This window comes from Scylla paramamosain, chromosome 6, assembly GCF_035594125.1.
Source record: "Scylla paramamosain isolate STU-SP2022 chromosome 6, ASM3559412v1, whole genome shotgun sequence".
In the NCBI taxonomy this organism is placed as follows: Eukaryota; Metazoa; Arthropoda; class Malacostraca; order Decapoda; family Portunidae; genus Scylla; species Scylla paramamosain.
This window is the reverse complement of record NC_087156.1, coordinates 4,003,275-4,019,478: the sequence shown is the minus strand read 5'-3', so window position 1 is coordinate 4,019,478 and position 16,204 is coordinate 4,003,275. Positions and strand designations below refer to the sequence as shown.

Sequence of the window (16,204 nt, the reverse complement as noted above, 5' to 3'; positions counted from 1 at the left end):
AGAGGTCATCAGCATACCCAAAGTGAGTAGTGAGAAGCATTTCTGTGAAGATACAGGGATCAAGAGCCTTTGCCTGTGCAATAAAACATATATTGATATGGGTGTGTTTGTGATAGATGCTATTCCTCTTATACTGCTGTTCATTCTCAGCATGAATGCCATAGTGGCACCAGGTAGGACTACTGTGATTGTAGAGCTATGTGTGGGATTCACAAAAGATGACATAGCCATCTGTGCAATTAGTACAGCAGTGATAGTGTTTACAAACATTATTTCAGTGTGACTTGCAATGCTGCAACAAACTCACTGGCAGCCATATGGAAATAATCACAGAAAGTGCACCAAGTGTCCTCCAGAACCAGATCAAAGACCATACAGTGCCCTATGAAGCCAGAACACTGTATAAGAAAGACCTGGAAGAAATGGATCACTTGTAGTTGGCTAGCACCATATGAAGAGGATGACCATGGGCCAGTGAAAGGACTGACTGACTCCCTTGATGGCAGTGATTCAGCATAACAAAGAGAAAGCTCAGACAGTGCTGGATTTCAGAAAACTTAACACCCAAGTCAATACTTTGATGGCAGACAGGCAGGCAAACAGACAGAGTGGTGCAGACAAAGTGTTATCAGTTAATGTGTTGATGACTGACTTGGAAAAAAACATACCTGCAAATTTAAATACCAATTAGTGATATACAAGGACCAAAGGTGTTGCTTGACCCACTTAGGCTTAAGGAGTGGGACTCCTCAGCATGCTGGTAATGGTGCACATTTATTGGGCTTAAGATTATGGGATGAACATTGGAGTCTGCACTGGAAGCACAAAAAGGAAGTGAAAGAAGTGCCAGATCACTCTTTCCAAACTGTGGCAGACTGGTTGGTGACTTCCTAGTTTGTGGACAACTGAGAGTTGCTGTGACATTCATCAAAGGAAGAGTTGATCATCTCACATCAAGCTGGGATGAGGTGATTATAGGAGATTGCAAATGATGCCATGAGAAAAAATCCCATACGAGGAAAATGGGATGTGAATGGAAGCAAGCCAAGAATGTGAATGGATGTCAGCTCCCTGGCCCTTGGAGTTGTAATCAAAGTAGAGGGTTGCATTATAGAAGACACCAGCTGGTTTCATGATGATCATGATCTCACATGAACATGGCTGAGCTTGAAATAGGTTCAACCTTGCTCTAGCTTAGCAAATTAAAGAAATGGAGCTGCTGACGGATTCTTCAATGATTTTTTCAATGGATCTCAGACAGTCTCTCAAGGACTAACAGACTGAAGACAAAAGCAGTGTGAGATGCTCATTTGATGGCAAATCAGCATGGTGACCACCACCAGATGATAGTGCAGGCTGCAAGTGCAAGTGTCCCTAATACTAATAAAAAACAAGGCAAATGCCCTCACTTGTGCCACACAAGTGGCTGAAGACCACCACCACTCTTGAAGCAGCATGTACAACCACAAGAGATGCAAGCATTGATGATCTGGTTAAAAGGGAACATAACTCTGAGGCCCCTTGATGTGAGGCACTCTTTACTTTATGAAGCACATCAACTCGGCCATCACCAGACAGTAAGTAGAGGCAGTTGTTAGAAACTGTTGTGAGTGTGAGTACATCATTTTAGAGCAGAAATGTTAACAATGCATTTTAGTAAAAAACATCCATTCAAGCAAAATAGGAAACAATGTAAGCATAAGTGCTATTCTAAAACACACCTGATCTTTTGTCCTCCGGAGTAGCAACACCTTGACCAAAAGACTCATTCGCTGCCTCCCCTGAGCAGTATTGTTGGCCACTTGGTGTTTCCAGCACTTGAAAGTAAACATAATAATTAAACACAATACATTTCCAGGATATAGGAAAGTTAAGTTATAGGTAATTTGATAATCTATGAAAAATATTCTATACTTCAGAAATAATTGCAGCTGCCACAGACTAAGCTTATCTAGAAATCATTTCCTCTGCTTCCTCTCCTTTTTCACCAGAGCAGTTGATTAGTGCATTCAATACTCAAGAAGTAATTACAGTAATCCCTCCAATATCTGTCCTAATTTGTCCATGGCATGCCCACAAGTTGCATTTGTCCAGGTACTGCAATTCTTGTCATTTACCAGATACCAATATGGAAAAAGGTATTGTACAGTATTACATATATGTACTACCAATTATAACACATTTCTTCTGACATTTCTGTTGAAAATACCTATTTTTGGATTATTTTTTACCTTTCTTCCTGTCTTTGCCCAAACATCATTTTTAAGGTGATTTATATGTTTTCTACAGGTACATGTGTTGCATAAAGCCTCACAAAGTACAGAAATGAATGTCAAATTTGTCTGTTTCATGTGATAATACATCATAAAAAATTAGAAACTGGCTATGGAACACATATTAAAGAATAGAGAACCATATTCACCATCATGACTGCCACTCAGTAGCTGAGTGCATAATATTTTGAACCAATCAATGTCCTACCTGATCCCCATGGGCTAATCAGCACACTGTTTCAAGATAGCCTCACAGCACAGTGTTTATTGTGGCTCCCCTCATGTCATGTTTACTGTTTACCTCATTCTCCTTACTTTTCCAGAAAATTTGTAAAGATGAGCAACAGTGACATTATGATACTCATCCTGTTACTTCTGAGCATACCAGGAAGCAGGAAAAGCATGTAGCCAAGTGGAAAAGTGTGTAGGCAAAGAAGAAAAGGGAACTTGGTCAGGCTTATGTGAGTCCCTACACCAAACTGCAGGTACCTGCTGATCTTATGGATTCTGCCTACCAGTGTGGTTGCTTTGAGAAAGTTGGGACTGAGGCTATTTGGTGCATCTTCATTGAATACTGGAATCTAAGTGACTACAACAAGCAAAACTTTTACATAGCTTCACTGGTGTCTACATTTCTGTCTGTGACAGTCCATTAAAACAACCAATAAATGACAAACTCTTGACAACTTGTATGACATTCTTTATTATAAATACTTTCCAATGATACCTAAATGAAGAGAATTGGTGCATCCAGTGTTTTATTGTATTTTAACCATGCAAAAATTTCAAACACATTTTTCTCAAAACCCCCTTATTTTCTCAACACCTCATATGTATTAATTAATTCATTCATTTATTCATCTATTTTTTATGTAACCTTCAAGAAGGCAGATGTTCATGAATACATATCCAAAGACCTTAAAAGTACAAAATTCAGAGCAAATTTAATTCCTGAGCAATCCAAATAAGAGATTTTTCACCCATACAACTAAACTAGTGACAGGAATAAGTCAACTTACAGTGTATTCATCAAAAGGTGTAGCCCTTAAGAATCGCACCAAAGAGAAGAGGTCCAACTCTTTGTTCTGAAAAAAAATTTAATTTATCAGTATTTACTGGCTTTCTATGAGGACTCCCTACAAAAGCTCTGTCTATTCTTTATATTCAATAGAGATTGATCATGCAGTTTACTTAAAACAGAATATGGCTTAATGATTGTATGATTTTTTAACCATTTCTTAAAAAATTCTGAACCTATCAGGTGGATGTTGTCCACCCATAATCACTGCACAACACTGAAGATCCTTATTTTTTACATGTATTCCTTGTTTAAACAAGATTTCACAAATATTTCCATTCCTTCATGTTTTGTACTGATAAACTGTAAACATTGATCCTCTTTTGTTTATATTGTCTTGAACAAAAAGGGAATAGCACGAGTAGCAAGGAAACTCCAGAACCAAAACAACAGTTACTTTATTAGAAAAATACTGCTGTCTTCAAATGAGTGATAATTATATAATTTTTATGAAAACTTACATTTTATCTTTTCTCCAATAAAGAATTCTCAGGTATTCCTAGTTTTCTCTCTTTACATAAAATGTGTAAGATGTTTCTCCTTTAAACAAAAATTTAACAATTGCTTTTTTGGCCAAAGGTTTTGCATAAGATCTCACTGAATTTTTTTTTTAAACTCACTTGAATGGGAGTACCAGTCAGTGCCCACCGTCTGCCTCCACGGAGCAAACACACTGCTTGGGACGTCTTACTTTTGTGGTTGCGGACGACATGAGCCTCATCCAGGATAATCCGATTCCAGCCAATTTGAAAGAGCCTTCCTTGATTCTTGGCTCTAACCTTGTAAAAGGAAATCCATAAAAATGAGTCCTGAGACTAGACCACAGAAAATACCAAATCTAAAATTTTCAAACAAATTTCATATTCAAATAACAGAAAACTCCATTAGCTAAGTGTCCTATTTGCATGATTGATTCCATTGAGAGAGAGAGAGAGAGAGAGAGAGAGAGAGAGAGAGAGAGAGAGAGAGAGAGAGAGAGAGAGAGAGAGAGAGAGAGAGAGAGAGAGAGACAGAGACAGAGACAGACAGAGAGAGAGAGAGAGAGAGAGAGAGAGAGAGAGAGAGAGAGAGAGAGAGAGAGAGAGAGAGAGAGAGAGAGAGAGAGAGAGAGACAGAGACAGAGACAGAGAGAGAGAGAGAGAGAGAGAGAGAGAGAGAGAGACAGAGACAGAGACAGAGACAGAGACAGAGACAGAGAGCAACTCTGGGGAATGCTGTTCAGCACATTACACATTTCTGCTTGAGTCTCATGGACATCATCTCATCACCTTTTCAGTTTTGGAAATAATGGTTTATTAAAGTAAGAAACTTTCTTATGAATATAATATCCCCATATATAATTAGACATGCCTAAATCCCCCAACCTAGAACAGTAAAGCAAACCTACACCTATTTAGAGATCATTCCTTAAATTTTACTCTTCACCACTGGAATGAACTCACCCAGTGAAGAGAAACCCCTCTGCTGGTGATGGGCACAAACTATGACTTCACACCATTGCCACTTAACCACTTGTACCATATTTGCTACTTGCAAGCAGGAGGTTAGAGGTGGGGGAGGAAGGGACCCTATGTCGTTACACATGGATAAATACAGTCATAAAAAAAAAAACATTTTTACTTTGATAAACCAATGGGAGGAGTGGTGCACCAAAGGAAGCAAATAGTCTTAAGAGAGCATCTCGGTGAAAATGGGAAGAATTTAAAATGTTAGCAAATGGGATATTATTGATACTCGTACACTACAGAACTGAAAATCACATCTCACTTTTATCTATTTGGATGTGACTTCACAGTGTTGGTGCCCTTGTTTGATTCACTGATACTAAATTCTACTGATTAATGTGATATAGTAAATGCAATATCACTTTAGAATCAGTGGGCATACTTAAACTTGTCATCTACTTGATGAGGGAGTGGGATGAAAAGCCATGAGTCTGGACATGCCCCTGGCCAACAAAAAGGCTGCACACGTCTACCTGTACTGATTTCCTATTACATAAAATTGGCTACACAGGCATCCACATGTCTCTTTTCATCCATACTTAAAGGAATATAGTGAAAGCAGCCTCAATTCCAGTCAAATTGGCCACTGTAAAAGATATAATGTTCCTGGCCCACATCATCATCAACATGAAGCTTGTGTTAGGCACAAGTTACATCTCTGGGGTTCCACAGGCTTCTATGGACCTCCAACAATTCACACTGCAATATTATGACACTGATAGAGCACAACAACTTGTCAGACATTATTTCTTATAGTAATTTAGCTTAAGAAAAGCCAAAAAGTTTCCAAGAACCTTATCCTGAAGTGTGCTGAAACAGTATTGTAGGAGCCAAGGTTGCCAGAAACAAACAAAAACATTTCTCTATCTATACATGAGAGAGAGGCAACCCACAAGTGGTACCTGAGCCTTCCATCTCTTAAAACTTGTACACTTTACATTTCTGTCCAAAATCATGCCAAAACTGCTCTTCATCTGGTAATTAATGCCTTCATCAATTGAAGATGTTGAAATCTTTCAATATCTAACTCACCTTGCAACTTCTCCCACGATAACAATGTCAGCAATTAAACAGAAATACCAGTGTTGAAATCTACTTTTTATAATTATAACTACATTGTTTGAGCTCGGCCATATATGATATCAAAAAGAAACTGAGCACATCCTTTATTAAAATTTAGATAAAACATGAGTTGGGGGATAAACATGTGCATCTGGAAGCTATTACTGCAAAAATTCCATCTACTTACCCATATCTATACAACATACAAATAATAATAAGGACTCATCTATAGGTGTAAATCAAGAGTCAAGAAATTAATATTACCTTTGGAACATCATCCTTTTTTCCTTTCTTCAACTGCTTATCTTCGCAAAATTTGAATGCTTCTCTTGCAACTATCTGGTAGGTTGTGATTACAACATCAAATTGAGCCAGACTGAAAAAATAGAATATGAGAATATGCTCACCATATAGAGCAAAGTACTCAGTGTTGCTGTATTTACAAAATAATACATTTTTTTCTGTCATCACACTACAACTAATGACCTCATATGATACTTGACTGCCTATCTGTGCAGCGAAATTCCAAACTGAACAAGATCAAATATCAACATTCACAAATAGAGAAAACTGAATATTCAACTAGAAAATAACCAAAAGCACAAGCAGATCTTAACACCTAAAGGACCAGAGGCAGCTATAGCCACTTTACCAGGCAAGGACTGGAGACAGTTATAACCACTCTGCTATTTTTTTGCTAAATTTAGCTACTCTGTCAATTTTTTGTAGTTCAGTCATTGGTAATACTGCCTGTGAGCTAATTAGCTAATAATCCCTAATCTCTCAGTCTCTGACCTGCTCTCACTATGGCCAAGCAGTGACTGATTATGATGAGTCCAATTCCCTGTCTGCTCTCTCCCTCTCCTGTACCTCAATGCCACATGTATTACCCGATCACACTCATCCATTTGCAACAAGTCTTAGTGAGAGTGCAATTGGGCAAGAAGTCAATAACTGTTTAGCATGCATGAAGAGAATTCAGGGCACCTGCTTTCATTAGACACTAACCATATTCAGTTCAGCAAAATGGACACATGGCAGCAAGTGACTTGCTCCCTCCAAAAGTCTCTTCTCTTCAACTCACTGTCTCTCCATAACTACTCCATGTAAAGACTTCTGGATGGCATCATTAGAAAGACAGACTTGATAATAAGTACAAAGTATATTTAATTCACTCTTCCAATGAAGACTAAGTTAAAGGTGTGAGTGAATATAGGCTATTTTTGATGTTTAGCACTGGAGGGCCAGTAAAGGGAGAGAATTGGCTGACATGATGGAGAAAAGAAAGAGAGATGTCCTCTGTTTACAGGAAACTAAATGGCAGGGAAGCAAAGCAAGGCTGACTGGAGGAGGTTGCAAGTTGTTCTATTATGGCATAGATGGAAGGAGAAATGGCATTGGAGTAATAGTAAAGGAAAACTATATCAACAGTGTACTGGAAGTAAAGAGGGTATCTGATAGAGTAACGAGTTTGAAGATGGAAATTGAAGGGATACAAATAAATGTGATCAGTGCATACACCCCACAGGTGGGGTGTGAGTTGGACAAAAAGGAGGAGTTCTGGAGTGAGGTGGAGGAAGTGATATAGAACATCCCCAGAGAGGAGAGGACTGTTATTGGAGCAGACTTTAATGGACATATTGGAGAAGGAAATAATAGTGATGAGGATGTGATGGGCAAATATGATGTGGGAGAGAGAAATGCGGAGGGACAGATGGTTGTTGACTGTGCGAAACGGATGGAGATGGCATTAGTGAACACCTATTTTAAGAAGAGGTAGGAGCAGAGTTACATATATGAGTGGAGGAAGGAGCACACAGATAGACTTTATACTGTGTAGGAGATGCAACTTGAAAGAGTTTAGCAATTGTAAGGTTGTGCCCGGGGAGAACGTGGCAAGACAGCATAGTGTTAGTTGGGAACCTGAGCCTGAAAGTGAAGACAAGGAGGAAAGTGAGGACTGAACCAAATATCAAATGGTGGAAACTAAAGGAGAAGGAGTACAATACACCATCCAAGCAGGAGGTGAGCCAAGCTTTGACAGAAAGGGAAGAGGTCAGCTGGGAGGAGATCTCAGAAACGGTGAGAGAGAAAGCCATACATGTACTTGGGATGACATCAGGATGAAGAAGACAAGGAAACCTGGTGGTGGAATAAGGAAGTGCAGGATAGCATAAAGAGGAAGAGGCTGGCAAAACAAAACTGGGACAGATATAGGGACAAAGGAAGTCATCAGGAATACAAGGAAATGTGTAGCATAGTGAAGAAGGAAGTGGCAAAGACGAAGGAAAAGGCATAAGAAGATTTATATGAGAAGTCAGATACTAAGGAAGGGGAGAAAGACCTTTACCGAATGGCCAGACAGAGACAGAGATGGGAGGGATGTGCAACATGTTAAAATAATAAAGGATGCAGACGGAAATATACTGACAAGGGAAGAGAATATATTAAAAAGATGGAAGGAGTATTTTGAGGATCTGATGAACATCGAAAATGAAAGGGAAAGGTTAGAGGAGGTGGAAGAGTTAAATCAGGAAGTGCCAAGGATCAGTAGAGAAGAGGTGAGGAAGGCTTTGAGGAGGATGAAGGGAGGTAAAACAAGGCCCAGATAAGATAACAGTGGAAGCATGGAGGAGTTTAGGAGGGATGGCAGTGGGTTGGCTAACAAGACCGTTTAACAGGATCTTGGAAGGCAAGAGGATGCCAAGTAAGTGGAGAAAAAGTGTGCTAGTGCCAATTTTCAAGAACAAGGGAGATGTACAAAGCTGCAGCAACTATAGAGGAATTAAGTTGTTGAGTCATGCAATGAAGATATGGAAAAGTCTTGGAAACAAGATTGCAAAGAGTGGTGAGGATCAGTGATGAGCAGTTCGGATTCATGCCAGGGAGAAGCACAACAGACGCAATATTTGCTCTGAGGATGATGTTGGAGAAGTACAGGGAAGGACAGAAGGAGCTGCATTGTTGTTGATCTTGAAAAGGCTTACGATTGGGTGCCGAGAGAAGAGCTGTGGTATTGCATGAAGTGCTAGGGAGTGGCAGAGGACATGTACGAAAACAGCGTAACAGAAGTAAGGTGTGCTGCAGGAGTGACGGAGGGTTTCGAAGTGGTGGTGGGACTGCACCAGGGATCGGCTTTGAGCCCCTTCCTGTTTGCAGTAGTGATGGACAGACTGACTGATGAGGTCAGGCAGGAATCCCCACGAACTATGATGTTCGCAGACGATGTAGTGATTTGTTGCAAAAACCACGAAGAAGTAGAGACAGATGGAGAGGTGGAGATATGCACTGGAGAGAAAGGGACTGAAAGTGAGCAGGACCAAGTACATGTGTCTCAACAGAGGTGATGGGGAGACAATAAGGCTACAAGGTGTGCAAATGACAAAGGTTAACAAATTTAGATATTTGGGGTCCACGGTACAAAGTAATGGAGACTGTGATGGGGAGGTAAAGAAGAGAGTGCAAGCGGGATGGAATGGGTGGGGGAAGACGGCAGCAGTGACATGTGACAGAAAGGTTTCCGCAAGAACAAAGGGAAAGATTTATAAAACGGTAGTGAGACCTGCCATGCTGTACAGTATGGAAACAGTACCACTAACGAAAAAGCAGGAAGCAGAGTTGGAAGTAGCGAAATTGAAGATGTTGCGATTTGCTCAATGGATAAATTCAGAAATGCTTACATCAGAGGAACAACACACGTACGTCGGTATGGGGACAAAGCAAGGGAGGCTAGGCTGAGGTGGTATGGACATGTCAGGAGTGACGAGGGGCATGTGGGGAGGAGGATGCTGGACATGGATCTACCTGGCAGGAGGAAGAGAGGGAGACCAAAGAGAAGTTTTATGATGCTGTGAAGGGAGACATGCAAATGGTGGGCATGACAGAGGAAGGCACAGAAGACCAAGCATACTGGAGAAGAGTGATCACTGTGGCAACCCCTAAATGGGAGCAGCCAAAAGAAGAAGCACTGGAGGGCCAGTCCTAGTAGAGCAAAAATCATCATCACCACTAAGTCCTTTAGAGGTTAAACAGCATAAGCTGATGACCATAATCATTTTAAAGAAACTCAACTATGAAAGGGAAAATCAAACAGCACCATCCAAGCTGCAATGCCATTAACATGCTGGACCTTAGTAACTATCACTGGAGTCTTTGAATCCCCATACCATATTACTACCACAACAAAAATCAGAATTAGACCTGAAGGCACTTCTTTTTACTAAAAAGTCATATGAAGTATCTATAAGTTGTCATAAAGGTAGCTGACCAGCACTGGGAATCAGATCTTCCTCACACAAAATCAAATAAATGCTTGCAAGTTCTATCTTACTTCCTATTCCAAGCAAAACAGTTCTATTGTGATTGCAATTAAGAGGCTGGAAATGAGCTGATGATGCTGGGTTGGCAATCATAATCTAGCATTTAAAAATCCTTTTATGGACATATTTCAAAAGAAAATCAAACATTTATAGACACTTAACCACTAATCTCACCTGTTTACATTCCTGTCTCTAGCATTGCCGTGGTACACAAGTACCCTCAAGTTGCCTCTCTGCACATGTCGCTTAACCTCACCCTCCCACTGCCCCAACAAGGAAGCAGGACACACTACTAATGTCCCACTGGATGGAACTAAGGAGAATCTTGATGCACCTGTAAAATAATTTTATCACAATTACCTGAATGAGTTTATAATAATCTTTTTTGCACCAAGAAGCTTCATCCCTTGCACTGATAAGGCTATGTTCCTTCCACCTAATTGGCTAAATTTTATAACTGATAATTAGGATTATTAAATGCAATAAACACAAATATAAATACCTAGTACTTTAATCAAGTAAGGATAATATTCTGCCTACAATTAGTTGTGATATACTGAGAAATAAAGTAATACTTAAAGTTAAGTAACAGCTGTCCATCTCCAGACTTGATACATATGTCATTCTTGTATTTTAATGGCTATTTGATATAGGGATACACTCACTTCAGCTTTAGGAAGCTTTTTGTCAATGCTATTGTAGTTGTGGAGGACATCAGGTACTGTATGCTATGAGGTGCAATAAATGACAAAACTACTGTTACCCATCTATCTGTTAAAATCTATTTAAGTTATATAGAATGTATCCCTTCATCTAATAGCTGTACAAATATTTTTCATGGATCTTCTTTCTCATATTTATGTGATTATATAAATGTATGGAAAGAAAAATTAAATACAGTCACCACAAAAAAGCTAGACCTCCAGTGAACATGATATACTTTCCAAAAATCATAACATATTTAAAATAAAACAATTTACTCTACTCTTGGCACTTATTTTAATATTTCATCATGTTGCCTTTGGCTTTATGATCTAAGGATGTTTGGGCATGCTGTCACTTAATTTCTTGAAGTAATCCAAGTCTTTCTTCTTGCACCACACTTGATGGCATGCTGGAGGCAAGTGACGGAGGCTGAAGGTTCCTTTTCATGAAGTGCCAGGCGTTTTTGATAGGATTGAGGTCAGGACTATTGTCCAGGCACAGGAGAACCTCAATCCCCTGGTCAGCAAACCAATTCTTGACTTTTCTCACTCTATGGCAAGGGGCACCATCATGTATGAACATGATACAACTGTGTGTGTGAAAGAAATGCAGAAGATAGTCTTCCAGAACAGATATACCAATCTGCATTTGTCACATTCTTGGCAAGGAACTACACACCACCTTATCCAGCTAGACTACTGAAGCACCCCACACCATCACAGATTTGGGGCAGGGTTGTGCCAGCTGACAGAGGAGTGGCATCAGATGGTCCTTGGCTTGGATGCACTGAAATGTAGACTCATCAGACCACATCATCCTCTGTCAATCTTGTGACTCAGGAAGCATACTTCTGGGCAAAAGCAAGTCTTTCCTTCTTCATAAGCTCTATTTGTTGGCTTTACGGTAATCTGGGAGAAGGAGGAAGTCTTCCTGGAAGCAACGCTGCATGCAGTTAATAGTCATGTCTTTCAGCAAGACAAGGTGGCTTTTCTTTAGTTCTGCAGCAGTGAGATGTGGGTTCTTAGTCACTTCTCTATGCAGAAGGTTGTCTGTTAATTTGATAGTCTTGCTAGGGAAACCAGAATGTGGTTTTGCAAGGGAAAGAAGACCACAAGTTGCTGCCAGCAGATTTGGTACAGATAGTACGACACATTTCTTTGATCGGCACATTTTCTAGCCTCCATCCAGGTGAGAACACAGGCGTTTTCCTCTTGTATCATCTGGTTGCAGGACATGGCTGGTCATCACACAAAAGATGAGTCAGATAAATACAAAATAGTCCAAATCCTGAGCACTCTAGTGGGAGCAACCCAAAAAATGTACTATCCTGCTTACTGTCTGAGAGAGCAAATGGAGGCACCTACCAGCTCAGCAGGCTCATACTCCCTTAGGTAAATGTCAGATCTCACAAGAATATAATCATATAACTGATAGTGCAGATAACACAAAATGAAGCCAGACCACATTACCACATATTTCCGATGGGGAGGTCCAGCTTTATTTTGCAATGACTGTAAGTAACACCTATCATTTGTTTGTGTTTTCATACTGTGGTGACACTAACTGTCCTACATCAGATAGAGCTAAACAGACAGACAGACAGACAAATGTATATGTATGTGTGTGTGTGTGTGTGTGTGTGTGTGTGTGTGTGTGTGTGTGTGTGTGTGTGTGTGTGTGTGTGTGTGTGTGTGTGTGTGTATATATATATATATATATATATATATATATATATATATATATATATATATATATATATATATATATATATATATATATATATATATATATATATATATATATATATATATATATATATATATATATACGAGTATATATATATATATATATATATATATATATATATATATATATATATATATATATATATATATATATATATATATATATATATATATATATATATATATATATATATATATATATATATATATATATATATATATATATATATATATATATATATATATATATATATATATATATATATATATATATATATATATATATATATATATATATATATATATATATATATATATATATATATATATATATATATATATATACATATATATATATATATATAAACACACACAAATAGAAAAAATGAAAAATGACAAAAAATACTTAACTTACAAACTAAGAGAAAGCAAAAAAAGAAAGATAAAAAGAAGCTAAGAACAAGAACAGGCAGCACAGCATGCAATCTTCTATATAACTTAGATTTTATTTATTCAATTGAGAGAGAGAGAGAGAGAGAGAGAGAGAGAGAGAGAGAGAGAGAGAGAGAGAGAGAGAGAGAGAGAGAGAGAGAGAGAGAGAGAGAGAGAGACTAAATAGTAGCCTAAGATTCCAAAAATTATCCTATTTTTCACACCTAGTTCTTCAAGAACATTTAGAGATCATGATCAATAGCCAGCATTGTTAAATTTTGCAATGTGTCTACAACCAAAGGGACATTCACACCAAAGCAGTCTTATCATTATTTAAAGTTTTGTAAAAATAGCACAATACTGGCATAGTGGCATCACTTCTTTCTCTTGCCCTCTGTTTGTACCTAACTCAGGATGCCTCTCTAACTCTCTAACCTCAGAGTGGGTCAAAAACACAGATGACTTTAGCCCTCTGTTTACTCATTAGATGGCTAAATCTTGTACTGCTGACTATGTAGTTATATGAATATGCATTTCATTATCTGGGCCCAACTCAAAACCAGTAAACTGACACAAATTCCTCTTTGATTCTTGACATCTCATATGTGCCAAGGCTACTGTTCCAAAGGCAGTGTGTTCCCATCACTAGCACAATCAACATTTCAATCAACTGTACCTCCAGATTTTTTTGTGATCCATCCACCTGTATCTTCTTCTCCACTATCTTGCTCTTCTTTAAGAGATGAGAAATCGTCAGCAAGGATCCCTTCACTTACCAGTTCTTGGTGTCGCAATATCAAGGATATCATTGTTAATGTTTTCCCAAGGCCCATGTCATCAGCTGAAATATATAAAAAGTGTTATGTATTTGCATAACTATTTTTTATAATGCTATGCAAGAAATGTTTCAGAATGAATTAAGAAGTATGTAGAGTATAATATAAAACAGATAATCCACTGAAGAAACCTGTATATCAGCACATGAGATAAAATGGAGACCACCTGAATGAGTAAGTTATTAATGTCAGAACAGACATTATTCTATGAATAGAACAAATGATCAATGCAAGAACAGAAGGAATTATTTCATGATCTTGACTGAACAATACTCCAAACTTCAAACTCGTGGCCCACTGCAATATATCCCAGGAATCCAGGCACGGCACAGTTGGCTATATAAATCAACAGCAAGGCTCAACAGCATACACTAGTTTAGTCCTGTTTCTTCATAATGAGACTGTTCTCTACCCAGCACCTATTCCAATCCTGAGACCACAGCAGATGCAAGGGACTTTCTACAGCATGGCCTGCACCAAATGTCAATGGGTCCCACCAGATATACCCACACTTCTTCTTAGGGGGTTGACAAGACTACATCAGTTATATTTTGAAGCATTTCATCATAATTCATGTAGCTTTTTGCAACAGAATGAAACTAGTATATGAATATCATTGTGCAAGACAAAAAAGTTTACACATGTGGGGTCACATTTCAGGCCAAAACTCAACAAATGCCATTAATGTGACTAAAACTTCATCAGTACTGCCAGACTGTAGCTATGTCCAAGATTGATCTCAGAAAAAGAGATATTTCTGACCTAACCCTTACTTTTCCTGGATGGCCTCCATTGATCATTCAAGAACATGCTGTAAAAAAGTGAAGAGAGGATGAAAAGGGAGAGACAGGGATGGGAAGATACAGAAGATGAAGAAAGAGAAAGAGAGGGTAGAAAAAAAGGAATACATCCAGTCATCAACATTCACATTTGATTGTTCAGATCGGCGTTAGAACAGCAATGTATAAGGATTTTATTTTTTCATAAGTTGCCACCAATTCAAACCTCCAACATAACATGTCTTACTTTGCCACACACACACACACACACACACACACACACACACACACACACACACACACACACACACACACACATTAACACATATATTATATATATTAAATATATTAAATATATATATATATATATATATATATATATATATATATATATATATATATATATATATATATATATATATATATATATATATATATATATATATATATATATATATTAAAAGATATGAAGATGGGACAGCACGAGCATTGCTCTTTTCCCATAAAGCACAACTAGGTAAATACATATTTCCTCTACTGCCAGGTACTGTTGTCAATTTAGCACATTTTTGGTGACCAATTGTGTACATTTCATACTGCTCATATACCACATACATTTTCAACTACATCCCAGCTGTCTCTCCTCCTGCCCTGACTCACAATATGGCCACATTCATGTTATCATCTCACTCACACAATGGCCACATTCATGTTATCATATTTTCACCATGACATTCAAGAGACTTTCCAAGAAACCTTGAAACGTTTCCTTATAAAAATACACAATAAATATTATATTAACAAAACTCATGTGTTTGTTTTTTGTAGTAGTGACAATATGAGGATGGAGCGGTATATGGCCAAGCAACTAGCGCGGTGTACAGAGATAATGAATTCCTGATGCAAGTGACCATCAAACACAAGACTTACCAAGTATGCCACCAGGAGGCAATTGTGACTCCCTCCAAAGAAGCCAAGCCAGTCCTCGACACTGGTGGTCCATGAGAGCTACCTTTAAGCAAGCTGGTTGGTCTTCTTTGGTCACTTCAACATCAGGACACGACAGCAAAGCATCATGCAAACTTTCAACAGCATCAGTTGTAACTCTCACCATCTCCCTGTGTCGAGCTGGAAAAACCAGGTCATGTGAAAGTTATAGCAATAATTAATTGTAAATATAATCCTCTAATTTTGGATGATTCTTTTAACCTTTCTTTTGGGACTGACACCTCAGTGCCCCCCCCCCTGCCTCTCTCTCTCTCTCTCTCTCTCTCTCTCATCGCTTCTCGGCCTTTTGGCTAAGATCAAAGTGTAGTATCTGTGTTCTCTCTCTCTCTCTCTCTCTCTCTCTCTCTCTCTCTCTCTCTCTCTCTCTCTCTCTCTCTCTCTCTCTCTCTCTCTCTCTCTCTGTTACCCTTGGCAAATGCCCCTTTTACATAAAGTTTCATGCCATGTCCTCTTGTGGCCCTT

The 16,204-nt window shown here is 38.5% G+C and overlaps 1 protein-coding gene and 1 pseudogene across 5 annotated transcripts in view; one reads left to right on the top strand and one right to left on the bottom strand.

Moving 5' to 3' along the window:
- Positions 1–16,204, bottom strand: part of LOC135101231 (transcription termination factor 2-like) — a 53,107-nt gene that overhangs the window by 25,526 nt on the left and 11,377 nt on the right. For all 5 annotated transcript variants that reach the window (XM_064004868.1, XM_064004870.1, XM_064004871.1 and 2 more), the window contains exons 10-16: positions 15,665–15,862; positions 13,796–13,960; positions 10,412–10,571; positions 6,183–6,294; positions 3,972–4,130; positions 3,293–3,358; positions 1,722–1,817 (exon numbers count right to left, since the gene is read on the bottom strand). In XM_064004868.1, the coding sequence (XP_063860938.1) occupies positions 1,722–1,817; positions 3,293–3,358; positions 3,972–4,130; positions 6,183–6,294; positions 10,412–10,571; positions 13,796–13,960; positions 15,665–15,862 (956 nt within the window). The remainder of the gene's footprint in view (positions 1–1,721; positions 1,818–3,292; positions 3,359–3,971; positions 4,131–6,182; positions 6,295–10,411; positions 10,572–13,795; positions 13,961–15,664; positions 15,863–16,204) is intronic.
- LOC135101701 (U2 spliceosomal RNA) lies at positions 16,013–16,083 on the top strand (annotated as a pseudogene).